Below are 23,387 nucleotides of genomic sequence, written 5' to 3' on the forward strand. Positions count from 1 at the left end.
AGAGGATCATTCACGGCATAGTGGCGTTACGTACCTTACGTAGCGCTGAGTGAGTGACCAATCAGAGTGCTGCAGGATCACAACGCTTCCGGGCTTGGATCTTGGCTTGGATTGATTTTGAACAACGTGTTTGGAAGTGGAACTAAAATAAATTATTGTTTATCTGTTTGTTTTGGAACTAAAGGAAGATTTAAACACTGTGTTCATCCTCTGCGTTTGGAACTAAATTACTTCAGACGCTTCTTCCTTCATGGAACTCATTCTTTACGGAACTGTTGACGGTATAGTTGAACTGTTTGTTTTGGACTCTTCAGAGCGACGTGTGGAACTATATAGCCCCACAAGCAGCTAGAACCCAAATGTAGTAAAGTTTCTGACACTTTTATAAGCTAGGTCCAATCATAAAAGCTTTCGGAGGGTTCCGAGAGGGGCTACGTGTGGAACTAGAATGGAACTAGACGTGGAACTAGAATGGAACTATAACGCGTTGTGGAACTAATATGGAACTAATTATGAGGTAAACTCTTCATCTGTTTGTTGTGACTCTTTAGAGCAGGATATAAAGTAAACATTGTTTACAGTTAATTATCTGTTTGTTTTGTTTTGTTCAGAGTCATCCTGTATGTTTATCTAACGTTGTTTGACTATTTAGAGTCTTTGTTGTTGTTGTTGTGAATCTAAACAGACTGATGACGTTGAGCTATTATTAGTATTATAACAGTTTAATGGATATGTTTGTTTTTAGCATAGCACATGCAGTTATGGCTAGCCAGCAGTGAGTGAGACAGGCTCTGTAGCAGGCAGACAGACAAACAGTGGTGAGACAGGCTCTGTAGCAGACAGACAGACAGTGGTGAGACAGGCTCTGTAGCAGGCAGACAGACAGTGGTGAGACAGGCTCTGTAGCAGGCAGGCAGCATAGAGCACCAATGTTTGACCTCAGTATCGCTATAGAGGGCGCTAAGTCCACAGGTTTGTGTACGTTTTAAATATGTATTTAATCCCCATTGGGGGATTTTAGATCGCCTCATATAAGAACTGTGATTGTAAAATAATTTGATTTTAAGATGACCCCATGTTATTCTCCATAGAGAAAAACGTACCGCAAACCGCTTGGAACCAGGGGATGAGCGAGTGACATGGGCACTCTGTGTGCTTAATGTAAACATGTCTGATTGGTTAATTGAACATGGTTAAATGAACATGTCTGATTGATGATTGGTTAATTGATTAGATGAACATGTCTGATCTCTGATTGGTTAATTGATCAGATATTTGATTGGACGATGATCAACACGGAGAAGCAGGAAATCAACGTCAAACGAGCGTCTTCCAAGAAGCGGTCGAGAGACGCTCTGAGGAGCCACCTCACCCCGGCCAGGAAGAGGGGCCCGGGCCCCCAGGGACCCCTCCGGGAGACGGGGAAGGGCCCGGACCCCCAGGGACCCCCCGGGGAGACGGGGAAGGCCCAGGGACCCCCAGTGAAGGGGGCACACGCCACAACATCCACTGAGGTAGGTTGGAGGTTCTGCTTTGTTTCAGTTCAGTGGTTTTTAGTCTTTTTCACATTAAGGTCCATTATTTGTTTATTCTGCATCTGAGCCATTGACCACCATTTGATGACATTTAGGTCGCATTCTCACCTAATACTTCGGTAGACTCGAATGCGTATTTCTTGCATATTTAATTGGCTACGGTTTGCCTTCACACTGTCATGATCCGCAGCAATTGGAAACGCAGCAGGGGGGACCTTTATCAATGTGTTCCATTCATAATAAACTAGCCTACACAGTGAAATGATAAATCTATGGTGATAAAATTATACTCATAACGTGCATATGTGTCGTGCCGTCTGGGACTGCCCCCCCCCCCCCTCTCTCGCTCTCTCACTATACGCACGCAGCCACGCACTGTTCTTTTGGGCATGGAGGCACAGCGCTGAGCGCACTGATATAACAGACAGCAGCGCAAAATGTTTACAAGTTTATCGAGATGAAAGTTCCTACTCCCCACTAGTCCCCACACAGTGACAGCACTCCATGTTTACGGCACGCACAGACAGACAGAATATTCTGTAGGCTATAATACTATTACACTGCAGTGTTTGTGTTTTCTTAAGCAATTGATTAATGTACTCGTCCTCATTTCGATCAGGGCTTCAGTCTCCTCATTCGACCACGTCTATCCACGATAACGGGACATCTTTGCGCTGCGTAAAATATGCCTTCTCCGTCTCCAACTGTGTTCAGCTCCTCACCCGCCACATTGTTTGCTTCATTTCCTTTATTTGCTGCGGATTGCAGTCACACCTGCACCGAATCATAGTCAAGCGCGATTGAAAGCGAAGCGAAACCCCCATTTTTGCTCAGAGTAAAATGCGGTTCTTTGCTGCGCATTAGGATTCGAAAGAGCCTTCACACCTGCCAAACGAAGCGCACTTTCTGAAAATGCGCAGCAGGATTCGTTTTAATCGCAGCAAAGCTCTCTGGTGAGAATGCGACCTTAGTCTCTCAGACCCATCTGAGCCACGGACCACCGTTTGATGACGTTTAGCCTCTCAGACCCATTTGAATGATGACCATTTTCACCAATTTGATCCAATTTGGAGATAAAACTCGTACAGGACAAACTGAGCAGACAACATTGGAACTGGAACACGACCTTTAATGTAATAAATGATTGACAGTGAAAAATAGCCAAGCTCACAATGCATGTGATCTTGTAGATTAGTATTTTTTATATTTTTATATTAGTATATAGGGCGGGCTTATATAGGATTTATTGATTTTTTTTTTAACAATATATTTATTGCATTTTTTTTTTTTTGACAATACAACAAACAAAACAATACAATTACCCAAAATGAAAAACAAACAAAACAAAACAACAACATACAGTACGTACATAATAATAATAATAATGGCACTCGAATGGCAACAATAACAGAGTCAAACAACAAACAAGACCAAAAACAAACAGCTGCAGAGAACAAGATCAAACAATTTCCCCCATTAAATAAGACAAGTCATTAACCGTAATATACTGAATAAACTTTCCCCATATCCTATCAAATATCTTCTGTTTATTCTTTAAACTTAAGCATACGTGATTCTTTCCAGGGGAAGACACAATGACAACTCCCTAAACCACTGAGCAATACTGGGTTTGCCTATCTTTTTCCACGATAAGGCTATAGCCCTTTTGGCTTGTAGTAAACATAAATCCAGAAATCTTTGTTCGCTACTCTGAATCTTATGGCCAGGTGGGCAGAGACCCAATAGAAACAGTTTTGGGTCAAGCTCAATATCTATCGACAATATCTTCTGAATCTCCCTCCTCACTTCTTCCCAGAATTCTTTCACTCTTGGACATGCCCACAGACAATGGAAAAGTGTACCTTTGTCCCCACCACATCTGATACAAGTATCTAGAATATCTGCACTAAATTTATTTAGTTTCTCTGGAGTGATATAGACCCTCATCAGCCAATTATATTGCAATAGTTTTAACCGAGTGTTACCGGTCTGGGATTGAGCATCCATACAGGCTGAGCTCCACTCTTACAATGTCAATTCCTCTTGTAGATCAGCATTCCATGCATTATATTTGGATTCAGAGGATTCAGGAGAGAATTCTACTAACATAGAGTATAAATCAGAAATGATGCCCCTATTAAAGGGGTTTCTGATAAGCTCTTTTTCTATTATTGACAGGGGAGGGAGTGTCAGAGAATTCAAGGATTTATTGATTTAGTCGATGATGAGTAATCGGTTTCCGATTGTTTTGCGGAATAAAATCGTAATAAACACACTCCTCGATTAGTCGACAAATCTAAAGAGTTTTTACAATCGATTGTTGTGTGTGTGTGTGTGTGTGTGTGTGGTCAGTATTGCAGTGACAGCGAGGACCTCTTCGGGAACTATAATAAAGATGATGATGAAGATGAAGATGATGACAGCATCCTGGGGGATCGCTCTCTCCTCGCCAAGCTGGACCGCGCGGAGCAGAACGCCAGACGGGCCCACCCTGACGGAACCACGGTGGTCCCGGTCCCGGACCACCCCTCTGTTCTGGACCCTCCCCCTGTCTTCACGGCGCTGCGGACCACGGACCCCCCCAGCCCCACCCCGGGTTTCGACGAGGAGCTTTCGGAGTCCCTCCTGGCCGGTTTAGGGGACTCGTTCAGCTGTCACTCGATCCTGTAGGTTCACACTCTATAACATACGACGAATTAGACCGTTCCTCACCCAGGAATCAGCCCAGCTCCTAACCCTCCTAATCTAACAGTCTTGTCAAAACTCGACTATTGTAACTCCCTCCTTACTGGCCTACCAGCATGTGCACTTAAGCCTCTCCAGCTGATCCAAAATGCCGCAGCTCGCTTGGTCTTTAACCAGCCAAAATTCTCACATGTCTCCCCCCTGCTCCGCTCCCTCCACTGGCTCCCGGTCGCTGCCCGCACAGAATACAAAACTCTGATGCTGGCATTCAAAGCAACCAAAGGTATGGCTCCCCCATATCTTGCAAGTATGATTGAACCCTACAAACCCTCCCGCGCACTCAGATCAGCCAACGCAGGGAAGCTGGAAGTACCCTCACTAAAAACGGCGGGACACCGCTCCACACGTCCCAAACTCTTCTCCCTTCTGGCTCCAAAACTGTGGAATGCACTTCCCATTGCAGTCAGAACTGCAGCATCACTCCCAATCTTCCGCCGTAGTCTGAAAACCCACCATTTCAGACTCCATCATGGCCCATAGCACTTACCCTACCCCTTAGATAGCATTTCTGTAGACTTAGATAGCATTTGATACGGACTTATAGCATGTTATGTAGACAGCACTATAATTACATTGTATATAGTCATAGCACGCCATAGTACATATGTATAGCATAGTAGTATATATGTATAGTTTCATTATATAGATATTCCACTGTTACTTTCTTAGCTTACGCATGTTTCATGATAAATGCTTTTATGTGATGTATTCCCATGCTTTTGTTCTTGCTTAATGTAAGTCTAAGATTAAGAGCGTCTGCTAAATGCCTAAATTGTAAATTGTTCAGAGAGGAGGTCGCGGTGCTGGCCAATCAGAGGGACTCGTTCAGAGAGGAGGTCGATGTGCCGGCCAATCAGAGGGACTCGTTCAGAGAGGAGGTCGATGTGCTGGCCAATCAGAGGGACTCGTTCAGAGAGGTGGCGTTGCCGGCCAATCAGAGGGACTTCCACGAGGAGGTGGTCCGAAATGCAGGTACTGTACGATACGATACCGTAACGACTGTTTTCTTATTGGTTTAAACCCATTCTGGACGGGAACCCCTTTTTGGTGTTTTAAGCATTATGTTACACTTTGGCTATTTTTGAAATAATCGTGAACTCGTGTGCAAATCTTTGAATATTCTTTCACAGTGAACATTTTTAACTCAAATATTTCGTAGGTCGGTGCCCAAATACAGATAATTCTGAGCAGTTTGAGCACCACCGATGCTCAGTTTGAGCACCACCGATGCTCAAACTGGTTTTTTTAATCGACCTCAGTCCAAAATGGGTTAAGTTCTTACATATTGTATAAAAATTATAATAATATCTCAAACTTATTGCGCTTTTCTGAGTACCCAAATACTTAACACGCACAAGAGGAAGCAACAAATATAACCATCTTTATTAGGAAAAAAACCAAGAAATGCTAAGAAATGTCAAAAGATTAATCTGATTCACCACTCATGGTAAGCCCTATTTTAGACTTTGCCATAAAATTCTTTGTCTTACAATCGCACAAAGGTAGCAAAAATAGCTTATAGTAGTCGTAATCTATAGTTGCAATGCAACGCGTTGTGAGCTTGTAGATCGATGCAATGCGTTGTGAGCTTGTAGATCGATGCTGAATCGGATCTCACATCATATGATATTAGACTGGATAATATATTGTCTGTGATTTTGGATATTGGACTATTGTGAGATATGGTGTTCTATAAAAATATAAATATCGGTTCGGGAAAAATCTGTATCGGCAGATACTCAAAAAGTCAAAATCAAACGATGGAATCGGAATGGGGACAATCCTAATTAAAACCCATTATCAATGTTTTCTTTTGATTCGTCCTTTCTTCATCCTTTGATTAAACCTGTTAATTGGACTAAATGTTGCATCCTATCATTAAATCTGTTAACTCATTTTGGGGCGGGAACCCCTTTTGGTGTTTTAAACATTATGTTATGATTTAGCTATTGAAAAATAGCAGATCTACAAGCTCATATCTACGAGCTTGTAGGTCTGCTATTTTTGAAAAGTCGTGAAAATGTGGTGCAAGTCTTTGAATATACTTCAGAGCGAACGTTTTTAACTAAAATATTGGCTTCTGGACAGTCCCTGGAACTACATATTTTGAGATGGGGGTCTGTGGCCCAATAGAGATACTTCTGGGGGTCCTTGACATGAAAAAGGTTGAGCACCACTGACACAGAAACCTGGGTTTTTCAGAAAAATGTTAGGATTTTGAAGCCTTTTTTTTAAATCGACCTCAAGTCCAAAATGGGTTAATTGGACTAATTGTTGCATCTCGTTACTTCAGGAGATAACACCTCCACCCCGTGTCGCCAGCCTGAGGTGGAGACGTCTTCAGACCACGGTGAGAAGACTGGTTTTGGATTTTTCATTATCATATTTTAGTTTTTGTTCGTTTTTAGAGCAGGTTTGCTAGTTTAGGTTTTTTTTTCATACTTTTGAGTTCTTGTGTCAGGTGCAGGATTCCAAAAGGTCAGAGTAAAGTAGGCCTAGTGTGTAATAAAAACTCAACCAAAGATACCATTTAAAAACTATATATATATACCGTAAATCCTCTTTTAGGAACCCGGGCTATTATTTGTCTCAACCGATCCCGATACCGGGCTTTTATTGAAAGGGGGCAGCTATAAGAAGGAGGAATTTATTTCAAATTTTCATTTTGGGTCAGTTAGAACACAGTAAAATGTATTGGGCTCATGTAGCCTATTGAAACCAACAACACATCAATTTAACTTGAATAACCAATGTCATTGTCATTTGAAGCTATACGATTCCCTGCTTTCATATGACATGAAAAAAATTAAAATACAATGGCAGTCCCTCAGTCAAATCTGGTCACATTCACAAATATACCGGTATATAACTTCAACTGAGATAGACTACCACAGTACTGTGGTAAAGGCCTACAGTTAGGCTACTGACAAGTTCAGATGCAAATAATAACATAAAAATAAAATGTATGATAGACTATTTCATATATATATATATATATCAAATCAGAACAGTGCAACACTGCAGTGCTTCAACGGGAGGGAGGGAGAGAGAGAGAGAGAGAGAGAGAGAGAGAGAGAGACGTGTTAGAGAGAACGTCTGAGAGAGAGAGAGAGAGAGAGAGGGAGAGGGAGAGAGAGAGACTTGTTGCTAACAGGGTCCCGTTAGCAACAAGCTAACAGCATACCGGTGGTACGTTCGTTCCATAAAATGAGAGATCCACTGTCCACAACGCGCATGGAGCTGCGCCAGTGCGCCAGGCTGCAAAACCCCCCATGCGCTCATCGACGTTGCATGAAGGGCAGATCTGCATGTGCACGGGGGCTCTCTCCCGAAGTTAACTTTGTTGTTGTATTGTGTGCGAGCCGAGCAGCGCGGCCACGGCATCTGGACAGTGGACGCTAACGTGACAGGCACAGCCAGCCAGAGCAGCGAAAGTAACAGATACGGCACTTGAAAAAAAAAACAACACAAAAAACCCGCCTCATAAAAGGAGGCCGGAATTTATTACTTAATTCAACGCCATTCCCGGTGATTAATAGGGGCTCGGTAATTAATAGAAAGAGGGAGTTTATTTGAGGATTTACGGTATATATATATATATATATATATATATATATATATAAGTAGCCTTGCCGAGCCATGAGGCCCATAGGGCAGGAGCCCTGTTTCTGTAGCCATGAGGCAGCTTGATGTACAAGTACACCCACTGGACATGACGCTAGTATGTCGCAGGGACTTACCCCCAATCCAACCCTTGATGCTGAGTGTCAAGCAGGGAGGCACTGGGTCCCATTTTATTACAGTCTTTGGTATGACCCGGCCGGGGATCGAACCCCGACCTCCCAGTCTCAGGGCGGACACTCTAACCACAAGGCCACTGAGTTGGTATATATATATATACCGTATTCAGTTACTGTTGAAGAAGTAAAACTATATATTTAGTCATAGTTTTAGTCATCATAGCTTAGTTTTTACCCAGTTTTTCTCGGAGTAAAAAGGTAGTCGACGAACATTTTTTCCTCACAGTTTTAGTCGACGAAATCAAAACTCCCGTTAACCGTTGAAACCCCGTTCTGCCCCAGACCTTCCTAGGAGGCGCTCTGAGCGTCGGCGCCCCCCGCAGGCCCGGCGCAGCATGACCGACCTGCTGAAGAGAACCCTGCTCGGCAACGCCACCGCGGCTGGCCCCTCCCACCCGTCACGGAGCTCCGCCCTCAAGGAGGCGGTGCTTAGCGAGGAGATGGGCGTGGCCCTGCGGGCCGTGGAGGATGACGCGCCCGACCGCGGCCCGTTCTACGGTCTGCCCTCCAGGGTGAAGGAGCTGTTGTTCTCTCTTAAAGGGATAGACGATCTATATGGTAACTATTATTATTATTATTATTAGACCAGGGTGAAGGAGCTGTTGTTCTCTCTTAAAGGGATAGACGATCTATATGGTAACTATTATTATTATTATTAGACCAGGGTGAAGGAGCTGTTGTTCTCTCTTAAAGGGTTAGACGATCTATATGGTAACTATTATTATTATTATTATTAGACCAGGGTGAAGGAGCTGTTGTTCTCTCTTAAAGGGATAGACGATCTATATGGTAACTATTATTATTATTATTATTAGACCAGGGTGAAGGAGCTGTTGTTCTCTCTTAAAGGGATAGACGATCTATATGGTAACTATTATTATTATTATTATTATTATTATTAGACCAGGGTGAAGGAGCTGTTGTTCTCTCTTAAAGGGATAGACGATCTATATGGTAACTATTATTATTATTATTATTAGACCAGGGTGAAGGAGCTGTTGTTCTCTCTTAAAACACAATCAGTGCCGGAAGTGCATCAAAATAGAAGCTCCGGGGTGCCAGAGTTGTCTGATAGCTTTTACTCTGAAAGCCACGAACCGGAAACACTTTCTTAAAAAAGTTGACTTTACAAAGTGACCTCACAATCCCCGATCATCTTAATTTATTCATATACGCTCCAAAAAGCGTTCATATTTTGCGGGAGAGACGGATGAGGAGCAGAAATGAAGCGCCAGCATATCGATCCTTTCATCACCACGGAGAGCGCCCTGGATTAGGAGATACTAGATACGAGTCATTCTTTCCGCCGCGCTAACATGGGAGTCAATGACAAGCTACTAATTGCACAGAGCGTTAGCATACGGCAAGCGAAAAGCGAAATGCCAAAAAAAAAAAAGGAAAAATTCTGAATATTCTTATCTCGCCCCATATCTTTGAGGGTGCGCTAGGACGGCCACACACGTCGAAGGCACCTCTCGGTTCCAATCCTTATGACGTTCAGGTGCGTCCTATGAACTGAAACGGTTAAAGGGATAGACGATCTATATGATAACTAATATTATTATTATTAGACCAGGGTGAAGGAGCTGGTGTTCTGTCTTAAAGGGAATACACGACTTGTATGGTAAATAAAACTAACTATTATTGTGAGCGCTTGCCGTTAGCCTGTCTTCCATCCTGATCGGCTGCGCTCCGTCAATCTGTTGCGTCCCTCATGACACACGTGTGGGAGTGGCCACAGCTCTGCTCATGACACACGTGTGGGAGTGCTCATGAGGGACGCGTAGCTTAAAAAAAACAACAAAAGAACCACACAATCCAGGTCTGGTCAGTCGGCGGGCGTGTTCACCAAATGAGCACGAGCGCGTCAATTTCCACGGGACCGCGCCCACGTATATACGATGGCGTTGTCGCTCCTCGACTTCTCCTTCTCCGCTCGTACAAACTGAACGCACTTCTCCCGTTGAAAATGAATTACTAGGCACGTTAATCGCTGCCCGTCTGAAATGACCGTAAGCGGATATTTGTCTTCAATGTGTGCGTGCGTGCGTGTGTGCGCTTCCAGAGTGGAAGAAGGCGTGTCTCAGCCTGCAGTGCGTCACAGATCGTAGGAACCTCATCTACTCTCTGTGTGTGTGTGTGTGTGTGTGTGTGTGTGTGTGTGTGTGTGTGTGTGTGCGCGCGCGCAGAGTGGCAGAAGACGTGTCTCAGCCTGCAGTGCGTCACAGATCGTAGGAACCTCATCTACTCTCTCCCCACCAGCGGAGGGAAGACCCTGGTGGCCGAAATCCTCATCCTGAGAGAACTGCTCTGTCGCAAGAAAGACTGTCTGTTCATCCTCCCCTACGTGTCTCTGGTCCAAGAGAAGGTACTAATGTGTGTGTGTCTTTCACACAGCGTGTTACATTTAGAAGTGTCTCCTCTGGCTGTGTGTGTATCCTTCACACAAGTGTTACATTTATGAGTGTCCCCTCTGACTGTGTGTGTGTGTGTGTGTGTGTGTGTGTGTGTGTGTGTGTGTGTGTGGCTGCGTCCGAATTGCTAAGGTTGTTCCGTACTCCCTATCCCCCATACGGGGATCCAGACTCTAGTGGACTCTATAGTGATGATTTGGGACAGTACTCCCTGTATGGGGAGCACCGACTCTGACGTCAATATCGGTAGAGGGCGCTGTAGTTCCGTGGGTTCATGTACTTTTTATTTGCATGAAATCCCCATTAGGTTTTTTCAGATCGCCTCATAAAGAAGTTAAGAACTGTTTGAAAAATAAACAAATCATCCCGGCCGTTTCACTCATTTGGATATGAAGAATCAACTGACTACAAGAAACCAATCAAAACGCTGCTGCTGAATTTCCGCTAGGAACAGACTGTATCGAATAAGTGACTGCAGGCTGTCACCTCCCTGCAAGGACAGTTTGTAAAGTTATTTTTAAATTCATGAATGAATAAAGAGAAAATAGGTTAATGAAAATATGTTTGCAGGCATTTAGGCCTATATATCTATGATAAAAAGGTTATTTTAAAATAACAATGGGCCTATGATTATTATCAATAAATTAATATTAGGCTATATCCATTATCCAGCAATATCAAAAAACAGTGCACAACCTTGACAATATATGAAAATATCAGCAGCATGATTGATTAACCACATGAACCCCCGCTAATCCTGGGGCGGGGGGGATAGGCCTAACAAAAATAGCCGATCTATAAGCAACGCGCGACGTCCGTGTTGTGAGCTTGTATACTTTTACTTGGGTACTTTTGGTAAAGAATTACCAAAAGTAGCCGATCTACAAGCTCTGCTCACAATACGGACGTTTGGTGTTAACAGAAACAGCAGTCCAATAAATTACTGCCTACACAATGAAGTTTTAATGCATTTATCATTTGTGATAAAGAATCTCACAAATATATTCTACAGCAAGCAACTGATTCCTCTCCTAACGTCATGCGCTGGGCCTGGGTGATACAATGAATCAGATTAGTAATACTATTGCAAATGAGTAGATTTATTATAAATAAAATAAAACAATTTCAAATAAATGCACAGATCATTTGTCTCGAGATCTGTAGCTTCGAGATCCGCCAGGGAAGAAAAGAGGGGAAAACGAAAGTTTAAAAAGTACATTTGTGTTTATTTCTTTCACTGGTTCAACTTCTGCCTCTTCTGAGTTGGAGCGCAATGAGCGCATGCATGCAGAAGCAGCGCACGTGCGCAAACGCGTGCATGTGCGCTCAAGAGCGAGCTTGCACAATGCATTATGGGGCAGATTTGCTTCACTGTGTTTTTGTAGTGACCATCGGATGCTCCCTACAATTCCCGGTGCATTGTGGGATACTTCAGTCCACTACGTTAGGGTGCAAAAATGCTCACTACATATTCGGACACTATAACAAAATGGCGGAACCTCAAAGTAGTGCACTATATGGGGCATAGGGAATGATTTCGGACGCAGCCCGTGTGTCTTTCACCCAGCGTGTTACATTTAGAAGTGTCTCCTCTGGCTGTGTGTGTGTATCCTTCACACAAGTGTTACATTTATGAGTGTCCCTTCTAACTGTGTGTTGCGTGTGTCTCCCCAGGTGCGCGGCCTGGCCACGTTGGGCCTGGAGCTGGACTTCGTGGTGGAGGAGTACGCGGGCAGTAAGGGACGCTTCCCGCCCGTCCGACGCAGACTGACCAGCTGTCTGTACGTCTGCACCATCGAGAAGGGACACAGTCTGGTCAACTCCCTCATAGAGACCTCAAGGCTGGACGATGTGGGGCTGGTGGTGGTCGATGAGGTAGGTCCATAGAGCCAATAGTTGATGACAAATGGAACAAATGGAACCAAATGGACCATTTGGTTCCATTTGTACACTCTCAGAGTTAAATGAACCTTGATCTTACTATGTTTAAAGCCAGGTGACACCAGATCACTAAAAACATAATAACTCAGAACTCTCCGTGTTGGCTCGCTCAGCTTCACATGTTGGGGTAGTTAAGATGAAGTTAAATGACTTAACCCATTTTGGGCGGGAACCCCTTTTGGTGTTTTAAAGCATTATGTTATGCTTTAGCTTTTGAAAAAATAGCAGATCTACAAGCTCGTAGCGCGCCACTCGGTCGCGCGCTACGAGCTTGTAGGTCTGCTATTTTTGAAAAACTGTTCCCCGTCCATAAAGGCATAACGATGATGGACTAGAACGTTTTTCTCTCTCGTCGGTTCAGCTTCACATGTTGGGCGACGGCAGCCGAGGGGCCGTCATCGAGATGACCCTGGCTAAGGTCATGCACGTCGCCGGTGAGCATGCACACACACACACACACACACACGCATGCACACACGCACACACACACACGCATGCACGCACACGCACGCACGCACACCAAGCCCCCAGTAAGGCTATCCAACGTTGAAGCTGACACTATTAAAAAACTCAATGACTGCCAAGGACTTATTTTTTATGAGGACGGTATTAAAAAAAAATGTACATTTTTGATGCTCCTATGCAAATATTTGATGTTTTTCAGTACTTAGAAGGTGTTTGTAGAATCGTCCTCAGTCCAAAATGGGTCGTATAATATTTACCAGATTCCACATCCATCGTAGAGATGACTACCGTACATGAATATCGGAGGAAACCTCCAGACAGCAAAATGTTCATTTTTCAGGAAATTAAAAATATATATTTTTAAGGAAATAAAGGACACCATATCTTTTTTTTAAATGAAGCATTAATTAATAATAATAATAAATAATAGCCTCATGAAAGTTGGTGTTGAGACTATTGTCAATTACTTGCATAAGAAGGAGAGAGGTCTGTGGGTCCAATGTTAAGAGGTTTTCTCCAAAGCGTTTTCCCATTGGTTCAATACTACAACACACGGGGTGTTCAATAGCACTGGTTTATGGAATAAAATCTAAAGTTATGAGGGGTCCTCCAGACAGCGTCACAGCAGAGATATATTTCCAGAGACTACAGTAAAATAATATTTATAATATTTCCAGACTCCACTCAGATCGTGGGGATGAGCGCCACGCTGGGAAACGTCAAAGACCTCCAGACATTTCTGAGAGCCGAGAACTTTGACAACGACTTCAGGCCTGTATGTTCATATTTAATTATCATTTACTGTATGTTCATATTTAATTATTATTACTGTATGAATGTCATGACACCTAGAACGCCCGGGGTTATTTAATCCATTACATCATAGCGCCCAGTCGATTTATAAACACGGACCACTTTTACCGACGGACCGGATGTTGTTGTGAACGTGTGTGTCGATCGACAACACCGGGAGGTAAGAATAGTGACTAGCGACTGGCCTGCGGAGGGCCGTCTAACACAGGTTATCTTTTCAGAATTAGACGGGATGATTTAGATTGCGAGTTATTAATGTTTTAAGATTTTCGCTGTCGACTAAACAGTGGAGGGAGTTTTTTCCGATGACGTCTCACTCTAATTCGTCCCGGGGCGTCGGGCGTTACTAATAGAAAAGACAAAGATACGTCGAGTAACTTCTGAAACTCTGGACAGGCCTGTTGACTGATACCTGTCCATTTAAACTCTGGACGGGCCCGTTGACTGATACCTGTCCATTTAAACTCTGGACGGGCCTGTTGACTGATACCTGTCCATTTAAACTCTGGACAGGCCTGTTGACTGATACCTGTCCATTTAAACTCTATAGACGGGCCTGTTGACTGATACCTGTCCATTTAAACTCTGGACGGGCCTGTTGACTGATACCTGTCCATTTAAACTCTGGACAGGCCTGTTGACTGATACCTGTCCATTTAAACTCTGGACAGGCCTGTTGACTGATACCTGTCCATTTAAACTCTAGACGGGCCTGTTGACTGATACCTGTCCATTTAAACTCTGGACAGGCCTTTTGACTGATACCTGTCCATTTAAACTCTAGACGGGCCTGTTGAATGATACCTGTCCATTTAAACTCTGGACGGGCCCGTTGACTGATACCTGTCCATTTCAACTCTGGACGGGCCTGTTGACTGATACCTGTCCATTTAAACTCTAGACAGGCCTGTTGACTGATACCTGTCCATTTCAACTCTGGACGGGCCTGTTGACTGATACCTGTCCATTTCAACTCTAGACAGGCCCGTTGACTGATACCTGTCCATTTCAACTCTGGACGGGCCTGTTGACTGATACCTGTCCATTTCAACTCTGGACGGGCCTGTTGACTGATACCTGTCCATTTAAACTCTGGACGGGCCTGTTGACTGATACCTGTCCATTTAAACTCTGGACGGGCCTGCCCCAAAGTTATTAGTGCAGCCGTGCCCGGCGAAAACTAGAGTTCTCAACAGGCCTGGCCCTACCTGGGCCCCTCATCGAACCCTGTACAGTGTACACTCAAGACACTGCCCCCGCTGCCACCCTTTGATCTCCATATAAGGAGCTGACCTGTTCTGACATTCCATATGTTGATCTGACCTCATCATACCCTGTACACTCAAGACACGCTCCATATATGGCCAGTACAGAATTCATTCCATATGTTGATCTGACCCCCCCCCCCCCCATGCCAAAGCGCCAGCACTCGCCCAGCAGTCTGCTGTCACCCAGGAGGATGCGTGCACACGGCCTCGCCCTCAGGGCGTCTTACTGGTTATATGACTTTAAAGTATTTACTCTAGTCAGACATGACATTAAGTATATAAGTATATGTATTGAAGTATTTCCTGCTCTCAGGTCCAGCTTCAGGAGTTCGTCAAGCTGAAGGACAGCATCTACGAAGTCGATCCCCGAGAGGACGACGGCATTCGCCTTTCACGATGTCTCAACTTCAAGGTCAGTCCTTTCACCATGTCTCAACTTCAAGGTCAGTCCTTTCACGATGGCTCAACTTCAAGGTCAGTGATTTCACCATGTCTCAACTTCAAGGTCAGTCCTTTCACGATGTCTCAACTTCAAGGTCAGTGATTTCACGATGTCTCAACTTTCATGAAAAACTTTTTCAATGAAAAGGTTTTCATTTTCGTGATAGTCAGTGCCATATATAATTATGACACCACATCAAAATGAAATATTTCCAACTGATTTTGAGTGTCCATATACAGTAGTATACACATAACACGCTTAGAAATATTTTCTTTCACATCAGGATGTGATGATTATTAAACTCAGAGCAGTAGCCCACCTACAGTATGTCCCAGAATTCCTCCCCAGTCATGAGTTAGAAGTTTGAATGAATGTACAATTATGTGCAGGATGTAATTTGTACGTGTGAGTGTCAGTGGACTTATTTTAACTGACTAAACCTATTTTTTGGAATATTTAATTTGAAAAGAAAAATTATTCTCTGTCTCACTCTTATGCCAGTGTGCCAGTGATAACCCTCCCCTGTGCCAATGTTGGCACCCGTGCCTAAGGTTGCCTACCCCTGCTCTATACTTCCTCAGTACTCCAGTAACATGCAGAAGGCCGACCCAGACCACATCGTGGCGTTGGTGACGGAGGTAATCCCAGGTGAGAAAATATCCTATCGTAAAATATTGTGATATTTAGAAAATGGCAGATCTCAAAGCTCACAATGAGTTGCAACACGACACATTGTGAGCTTTGACGTCTGCAAGAAATATATATATATTATTTTTTTTCCGTGATAAATATCGCGATATGAAACGCCTCTTCAGAGATATCGTACATATCCCGATAACAGTGATACATTGATATATAGTTCTGTAGAACAACTGTTTCGTTCGTCCAAAATGAAGCCATTTGCTTGATCCACTGACATAGAAACATAGGGTTTTTCAGAAAACTGTCATGATTTAGAAGACATTTGGAGACTCGAGCTCAGGCCTAAATGTCCTAATCCACTCCAGATCACTCCTGTCTGATCTTCTGTCCTACCAAGAAGAACTGTGAGAATGTAGCTGTGATGATCTGCAAGTACCTCACAGAGTACGTATTACTGATTTACTACAATTACAATGTTGGCATTTAGCAGATGCTCTTAATCCAGAGCGACTTACATTTAGCAAGAACAAAAAGCATGGCAATACATCACATACCGGTACATAAAAAGTAGGGATGCACCGAAAATTCGGCCACCGAAAATATTCGGCCGAAAATGGCAAAAAAAATATTTTCGGCCTATTCGGTTTCGGCTCAAATAAGCCGAAAAATATCACCGAATAGTAGTAGTGGTCCTAAAGTTGTGAATCGAACTAAACTGCGAGGAAAACACAGATGTACAAGCCCAATGCGCTGTGCATTGCGACAGGTAGATAGCTTGTAGATCTGCTACTTTCAGCGCAGGAAGGGCGCATGCTTATGACGCTCTTTAACTATGCATCAAATTTCAGCCGTCAGCGACAGTCGCAACATAACACACGAGCAGCAGTCACGGGCAGTAGCAGATCAGCAGATCCGACACAACTGTATTGCACATATCTGTGCTTTCATCCACGATTCCATAGCCTTCTAAATCTTATTTCCCATCCACGGGCACAAGCAACGTGATATTAGCAGCTTCCACCCGATCTGTGGTGGTGTTCTGTTGACAAGGGAAGCTAGTAGCTAGCATGGGAGCTAACGTTAGTTTTAACACTATGTACTTTGCATCCGTTCCCCAACCCCTCACACTCGCTGCTGCGTTTACACGGGCAGACACAAAGACGAATGGGAATATCATTTGGAGCTTTAACAATGAATGATAGACTGTATCGTTGTGTCTACTGTCTGCCCGTGTTTAATGGTCAGGGTTTCACTGTCCACAGCAGGCAGACCTTGTAACAATCGGCCTTTACTGAACCAGGCAAATTATTAACTAAGGAATAAAAACAACAGGATCGTAGGGTATTAGTCTAGAGTATTGACTTTATATAGAGACGTTCACCTCGCAGCTGTCACAACAACAAAGGCAAGTCACTCAAAAACAAGACACTTCGCAAAATATGTCTGTCCCTGTCTCTCTCCCTACTAAATACCATAAACAAGCAAACAAACTTTAACCCACAAACAATTACTTTCAAACCCCCCCTCCCGTCCCAAATCAGTCCCAAAGTACTCTCCAAACGGAATGGTGCACGTTCGAGCAGTGCGCGCTATACAGTCTATTATAGTTCCTTTGATCCAACAAAACATAAAGTCCGTCCGCTCAGGGCGGTCCAAAAGAAAACGTGAACGGGGTACCCCTCAAGGCTTATCCTCCAACAAGGCACACGTTCGAAACGATCTCACCGGTAAGCGACGTCTTTGTCCGACTTCCCGCACGCCGGCAACTGCTTCCAAACGGCCGATAATCCCACGGTACAGAACCACTCTCGTTGCTTCTCCCGATGGGCAGGCTGTCCTTAGTATTGGCTGCAGACACTATGCTTAAACATTATTCCAGTCTAAAAGTTTGTCTGGCGCCCGGAGCTCCTCTTCCAACCGTGCAGGCCTACACTTTGTTTATCCTTCCCCTCTCCCTCCTCCGTGTGTCACTTCCTCCTGAAGTAACCTTGGGTGGCGACACTAGTGGCGTGTCAATCACCCATGTGACAGACCCGTTACCTTTTCCTCATGAATAGGAAACCTTATTATCACATTCATTTCACATGTTACATTTCTCCTTAAATAAATAACACATGTACAGAACAATAAAGTAGAATGACATAAATAATGTGCTTTTGTCACAACCTGTCAAAACGATGCACTTCCCAAAAAAAGACATGCCACCACCTATAAATTCAAACCCACCTCTGGAATATTGCTATCTCATTCCACTTTAATTTATTTTATTCCATAGTCTTAGTTTTTCTCTAATAAAGTTGTTTTTATTTGTTTTCTCATGTTCTCCTTGAAAAGTGTCTTTAAGTACTCACTTTATATAAATAATATTATCACTATTATTATTATTACTACTTGTTTTTATTGCCTATGCTTATGTAGAAAAAAAAGCTCACTGCTCAGGTCAAATAGGCCTATTGATATGCGATTAAAATGTGATTAATTGAGATTAATTAATCACAAAGCCTCCAATTATTTAGATGTTTTTTAATGGACCCATAAGTGTTTATTATTTAAGTTAGGTTTTGCCATAATCATGTCTTTTGCCATAATCAGGTAGCTTTACAACAAAGATGTATTCGGCTATTCGGTATTCGGTTTTCGGCCAACTGTTTCCTATATTCGGTATTCGGTTTCGGCCAAGAATTTCCCTTTCGGTGCATCCCTAATAAAAAGTAGTTCTCATGAAACATGCGTAAGCTAAGAACGTAACAGTGGAATCTCTATATAATGAAACTATAACATGATGTGCTCTTGGACACACAATGAATAGCTTCAGTGTACCTGCTGTACCCATGTTGCTTTGATAGGTGACCTCGTGTATTAAATGGGTGAGTCGACTTCACGTCTTTCCGTGGTTTCCCTCGCAGGGCGTTCGTCCAGCGTAAGAAGGAGGAGAAGGCGGAGCTCCTGAGGGAGCTGAAGGACAGCGGCGGGGGCTCGGTGTGTCCCGTCCTGAGGAAGACGGTCCGGTACGGCCTGGCGTACCACCACAGCGGCCTGACCTCCGACGAGAGGAAGCTTATAGAGGAGGCCTACAGCCAGGGGACGCTGTGTCTGCTGGCGTGCACCTCCACCCTGGCAGCGGGCATCAACCTGCCTGCCCGCAGGTTAGTGTGGCACTGGTCTCTCTCTCTCGTTGCCAGACTGTTGACTCTCCAGACTTCCTCATCCCAGACAGTTTTCCTCTCGCAAATTTCCAAATGCTTCAAATACAGTCTGGAGCAACGGAAGCTCCGATCACGAGTAAAATATAAATGCTTCCGTCATACAGTCTGGAGCAACGGAAGCTCTGATCTGAGTAAAATATAAATGCTTCCGTCATACAGTCTGGACAGACTCTGGAGCAACGGAAGCTCCGATCACGAGTAAGATATAAATGCTTCCGTCGTACAGTCTGGAGCAACGGAAGCTCCGATCACGAGTAAAATATAAATGCTTCCGTCATACAGTCTGGAGCAACGGAAGCTCCGATCACGAGTAAAATATAAATGCTTCCGTCATACAGTCTGGAGCAACGGAAGCTCCGATCACGAGTAAAATATAAATGCTTCCGTCATACAGTCTGGAGCAACGGAAGCTCCGATCACAAGTAAGATATACAGTAAATGCTTCCGTCATACAGTCTGGAGCAACGGAAGCTCTGATCACGAGTAAGATATAAATGCTTCCGTCGTACAGTCTGGAGCAACGGAAGCTCTGATCATGAGTAAGATATAAATGCTTCCGTCATACAGTCTGGAGCAACGGAAGCTCTGATCACGAGTAAAATATAAATGCTTCCGTCATACAGTCTGGAGCAACGGAAGCTCTGATCACGAGTAAAATATAAATGCTTCCGTCATACAGTCTGGAGCAACGGAAGCTCTGATCACGAGTAAAATATAAATGCTTCCGTCATACAGTCTGGATTAACGGAAGCTCTCATCTGAGTAAAATATAAATGCTTCCGTCATACAGTCTGGAGCAACGGAAGCTCTGATCTGAGTAAAATATAAATGCTTCCGTCATACAGTCTGGAGCAACGGAAGCTCTGATCACGAGTAAAATATAAATGCTTCCGTCATACAGTCTGGAGCAACGGAAGCTCTGATCATGAGTAAAATATAAATGCTTCCGTCATACAGTCTGGATTAACGGAAGCTCTCATCTGAGTAAAATATAAATGCTTCCGTCATACAGTCTGGAGCAACGGAAGCTCTGATCTGAGTAAGATATAAATGCTTCCGTCGTACAGTCTGGAGCAACGGAAGCTCTGATCACAAGTAAGATATAAATGCTTCCGTCATACAGTCTGGAGCAACGGAAGCTCTGATCACGAGTAAAATATAAATGCTTCCGTCATACAGTCTGGATTAACGGAAGCTCTCATCTGAGTAAAATATAAATGCTTCCGTCATACAGTCTGGAGCAACGGAAGCTCTGATCTGAGTAAGATATAAATGCTTCCGTCGTACAGTCTGGAGCAACGGAAGCTCTGATCACAAGTAAAACAGAAGCTCAGCATAATTCTGGGGGTCCTTGACATAAACTAGTTGGAGAACCACTGATATAGAGAAACAGGGTTTACTGAGAACTGTCTCGGGTGTAAAATGGTTAGTGTGGCATTAACGTCCCGCTGGGTAGTGTACCATTGTGACATCACCGGGTGAGGGTGATCGCGCCATGTTCTGACATCACGTTTACTGCATTCTCTCATTGTGACATCACAGGGTGATCCTGCGCTCGCCCTACGGGTTGTGACATCATGTTTACAGTGTTCTTGCATTGTGACATCACAGCGCTGCGTCGTGACATCATGTTTACAGTGTTCTTGCATTGTGAGTTTGTGACATCACAGCGCTGCGTCGTGACATCATGTTTACAGCACTCTCACATTGTGACATCACAGCGCTGCGTCGTGACATCACGTTTACAGCGCTCTCTCATTGTGACATCACAGGGTGATCCTGCGCTCGCCCTACGGGTTGTGACATCATGTTTACAGTGTTCTTGCATTGTGAGTTTGTGACATCACAGCGCTGCGTCGTGACATCATGTTTACAGCGCTCTCGCATTGTGACATCACAGCGCTGCGTCGTGACATCACGTTTACAGAGTTCTCTCATTGTGACATCACAGGGTGATCCTGCGCTCGCCCTACGTGGCCGCAGACTTCCTGAAGAGGAGTCAGTACAAACAGATGGTGGGCCGAGCCGGACGCGCTGGGATAGACACCAGGGGAGAGAGCATCCTGGTTCTACAGGACAGAGACCGCAGCATGGTGAGTTCTATAGACACCATGGGAGAGAGACTATAGACACCAGGGGAGAGAGCATCCTGGTTCTGCAGGACAGAGACCGCAGCATGGTGAGTTCTATAGACGCCATGGGAGAGAGACTATAGACACCATTGGAGAGAGAGACTATAGACAATTTACAATTTACAATTTAGGCATTTAGCAGACGCTCTTAATCCAGAGCGACTTACATTAAGCAAGAACAAAAGCATGGGAATACATCACATAAAAGCATTTATCATGAAACATGCGTAAGCTAAGAAAGTAACAGTGTAATATCTATATAATGAAACTATACCTATAAACTATACATATATACTACTATGCTATACATATGTACTATGGCGTGCTATGACTATATACAATGTAATTATAGTGCTGTCTACATAACATGCTATAAGTCTGTATCAAACGCTATCTAAGTCTACAGAAATGCTATCTAAGGGGCTAGGGTAAGTGCTATGGGCCATGATGGAGTCTGAAAAGGTGGGTTTTCAGACTACGGCGCAAGATTGGGAGTGATGCTGCAGTTCTGACTGCAATGGGAAGTGCATTCCACAGTTTTGGAGCCAGAAGGGAGAAGAGTTTGGGACGTGTGGAGCGTTGTTGTCCCGGCGTTTTTAGTGAGGGTACTTCCAGCTTCCCTGCGTTGGCTGATCTGAGTGCGCGGGGGGGTTTGTAGGGTTCAATCATACTTGCAAGATATGGGGGAGCCATACCTTTGGTTGACACTAGTGAAATATAACTAGCTAGACAAAATATATAGCTAGACACCACCGGGCACCACCAGTGGTCCTTGAAGGGGTTCCAGGTGGTCCCCAAAATGACAGAGAGTTGGTAACCAGATGGACCCTTATAGATCTTTTACTCTTGGGGGCATAAAATAAAACCATGCGCGCGCACAGCCATTCACTTCCTTGTTTTTTTTTAAAACATTATGTTTATTGATTTTTCTTTACGACATAGTATTTTCAAAGCAATTACTCACATATATATTTTCCCCTATAATACACCCTCGTGGCAGCACAAACACTGAACAAAATCTTCAAAGAAACATCTTCTGATTTTATTTGTATTTGATTTATTTATTTTTCTCAGGCAAAGAACCTCCTGTGTGCTCCCATGGAGACCTGTCACAGCAACCTGATGAAGGACAATGGGAAGGCCCTGCTCAGCCTGACCCTGTCTCTGATTGGTCTAAAGGTGAGAGCGCCCTGTCTGATTGGTCTAAAGGTGAGACCACCCTGTCCTCAGTGTCCTCTCCCTTCAGATCAATGTCCTCTGTCTGTCCTCAGTGTCCTCTCCCTTCAGATCAGTGTCCTCTGTCTGTCCTCTGTGTCCTCTCCCTTCAGATCAATGTCCTCTGTCTGTCCTCAGTGTCCTCTCCCTTCAGATCAATGTCCTCTGTCTGTCCTCAGTGTCCTCTCCCTTCAGATCAGTGTCCTCTGTCTGTCCTCTCTGTCCTCAGTGTCCTCTCCCTTCAGATCAATGTCCTCAGTGTCCTCTCTCTGTCCTCTCCTCCAGATCAGCAGCTCAGTGGACCATCTCAGGACCTTCCTGTCCACCTCCACGCTGCTCAGTGTCCAGCAGAGGCAGCTGTGCGTGGACAGCAGTCTGCAGGAGGAGTGTGACCGCGCGGTGGAGCTGCTGAAGGGCAAAGGACTGGTCTGCGTCTGCCCCGAGACCCTCGAGCTGCAGGTCACCAAGCTGGGCAGGGCCACCTTTAAAGGTCATGTACCGTTTACAATGTTTTATGTTGTTATGCTATGTAATCTGCCGTGTACGGATCTGGAGTGTATTAGTCAGTTTGGTATTGACTTGATCATTGTTTGCAAAACTGTCATGTGGGTTTATTTTTTTAAGACGCAAAGTTACTTCCTGGCACAGGGGGTTATAGTGCTTAAAACGTAACCTGTCGTTCCTTGGCTTGGATTGGGTTCATTAGTCTTCGATCTTCCCGTTATAAGTCTATGAAGAACTAATTAATTCCATTTGACATATGACATGA

At 44.2% G+C, this 23,387-nt stretch overlaps 1 protein-coding gene across 2 annotated transcripts in view; it reads left to right on the top strand.

The window, feature by feature from the left end:
• Window positions 1–111: 111 nt before the first annotated feature.
• The window catches only part of helq (helicase, POLQ like), a 36,046-nt gene continuing 12,770 nt past the window's right edge, over window positions 112–23,387 (top strand). The window contains exons 1-18 of one of the 2 annotated variants that reach the window (XM_080757153.1): window positions 112–318; window positions 434–517; window positions 1,272–1,514; window positions 3,888–4,201; window positions 5,068–5,252; window positions 6,574–6,630; window positions 8,363–8,638; window positions 10,270–10,448; window positions 12,169–12,369; window positions 12,797–12,869; window positions 13,578–13,675; window positions 15,295–15,393; window positions 16,005–16,071; window positions 16,431–16,509; window positions 18,972–19,211; window positions 21,223–21,364; window positions 22,478–22,582; window positions 22,904–23,108. In XM_080757153.1, the coding sequence (XP_080613279.1) occupies window positions 1,287–1,514; window positions 3,888–4,201; window positions 5,068–5,252; window positions 6,574–6,630; window positions 8,363–8,638; window positions 10,270–10,448; window positions 12,169–12,369; window positions 12,797–12,869; window positions 13,578–13,675; window positions 15,295–15,393; window positions 16,005–16,071; window positions 16,431–16,509; window positions 18,972–19,211; window positions 21,223–21,364; window positions 22,478–22,582; window positions 22,904–23,108 (2,548 nt within the window). In that variant the 5' untranslated portion in view covers window positions 112–318; window positions 434–517; window positions 1,272–1,286. Of the gene's footprint in view, window positions 518–1,271; window positions 1,515–3,887; window positions 4,202–5,067; window positions 5,253–6,573; window positions 6,631–8,362; window positions 8,639–10,269; window positions 10,449–12,168; window positions 12,370–12,796; window positions 12,870–13,577; window positions 13,676–15,294; window positions 15,394–16,004; window positions 16,072–16,430; window positions 16,510–18,971; window positions 19,212–21,222; window positions 21,365–22,477; window positions 22,583–22,903; window positions 23,109–23,387 lie in introns of both variants that reach the window. The other variant, XM_080757152.1, reaches the window with a different exon arrangement.

Source organism: Protomyctophum bolini (assembly GCF_963924005.1).
Source record: "Protomyctophum bolini genome assembly, chromosome: 23".
Taxonomy (NCBI): domain Eukaryota; kingdom Metazoa; phylum Chordata; class Actinopteri; order Myctophiformes; family Myctophidae; genus Protomyctophum; species Protomyctophum bolini.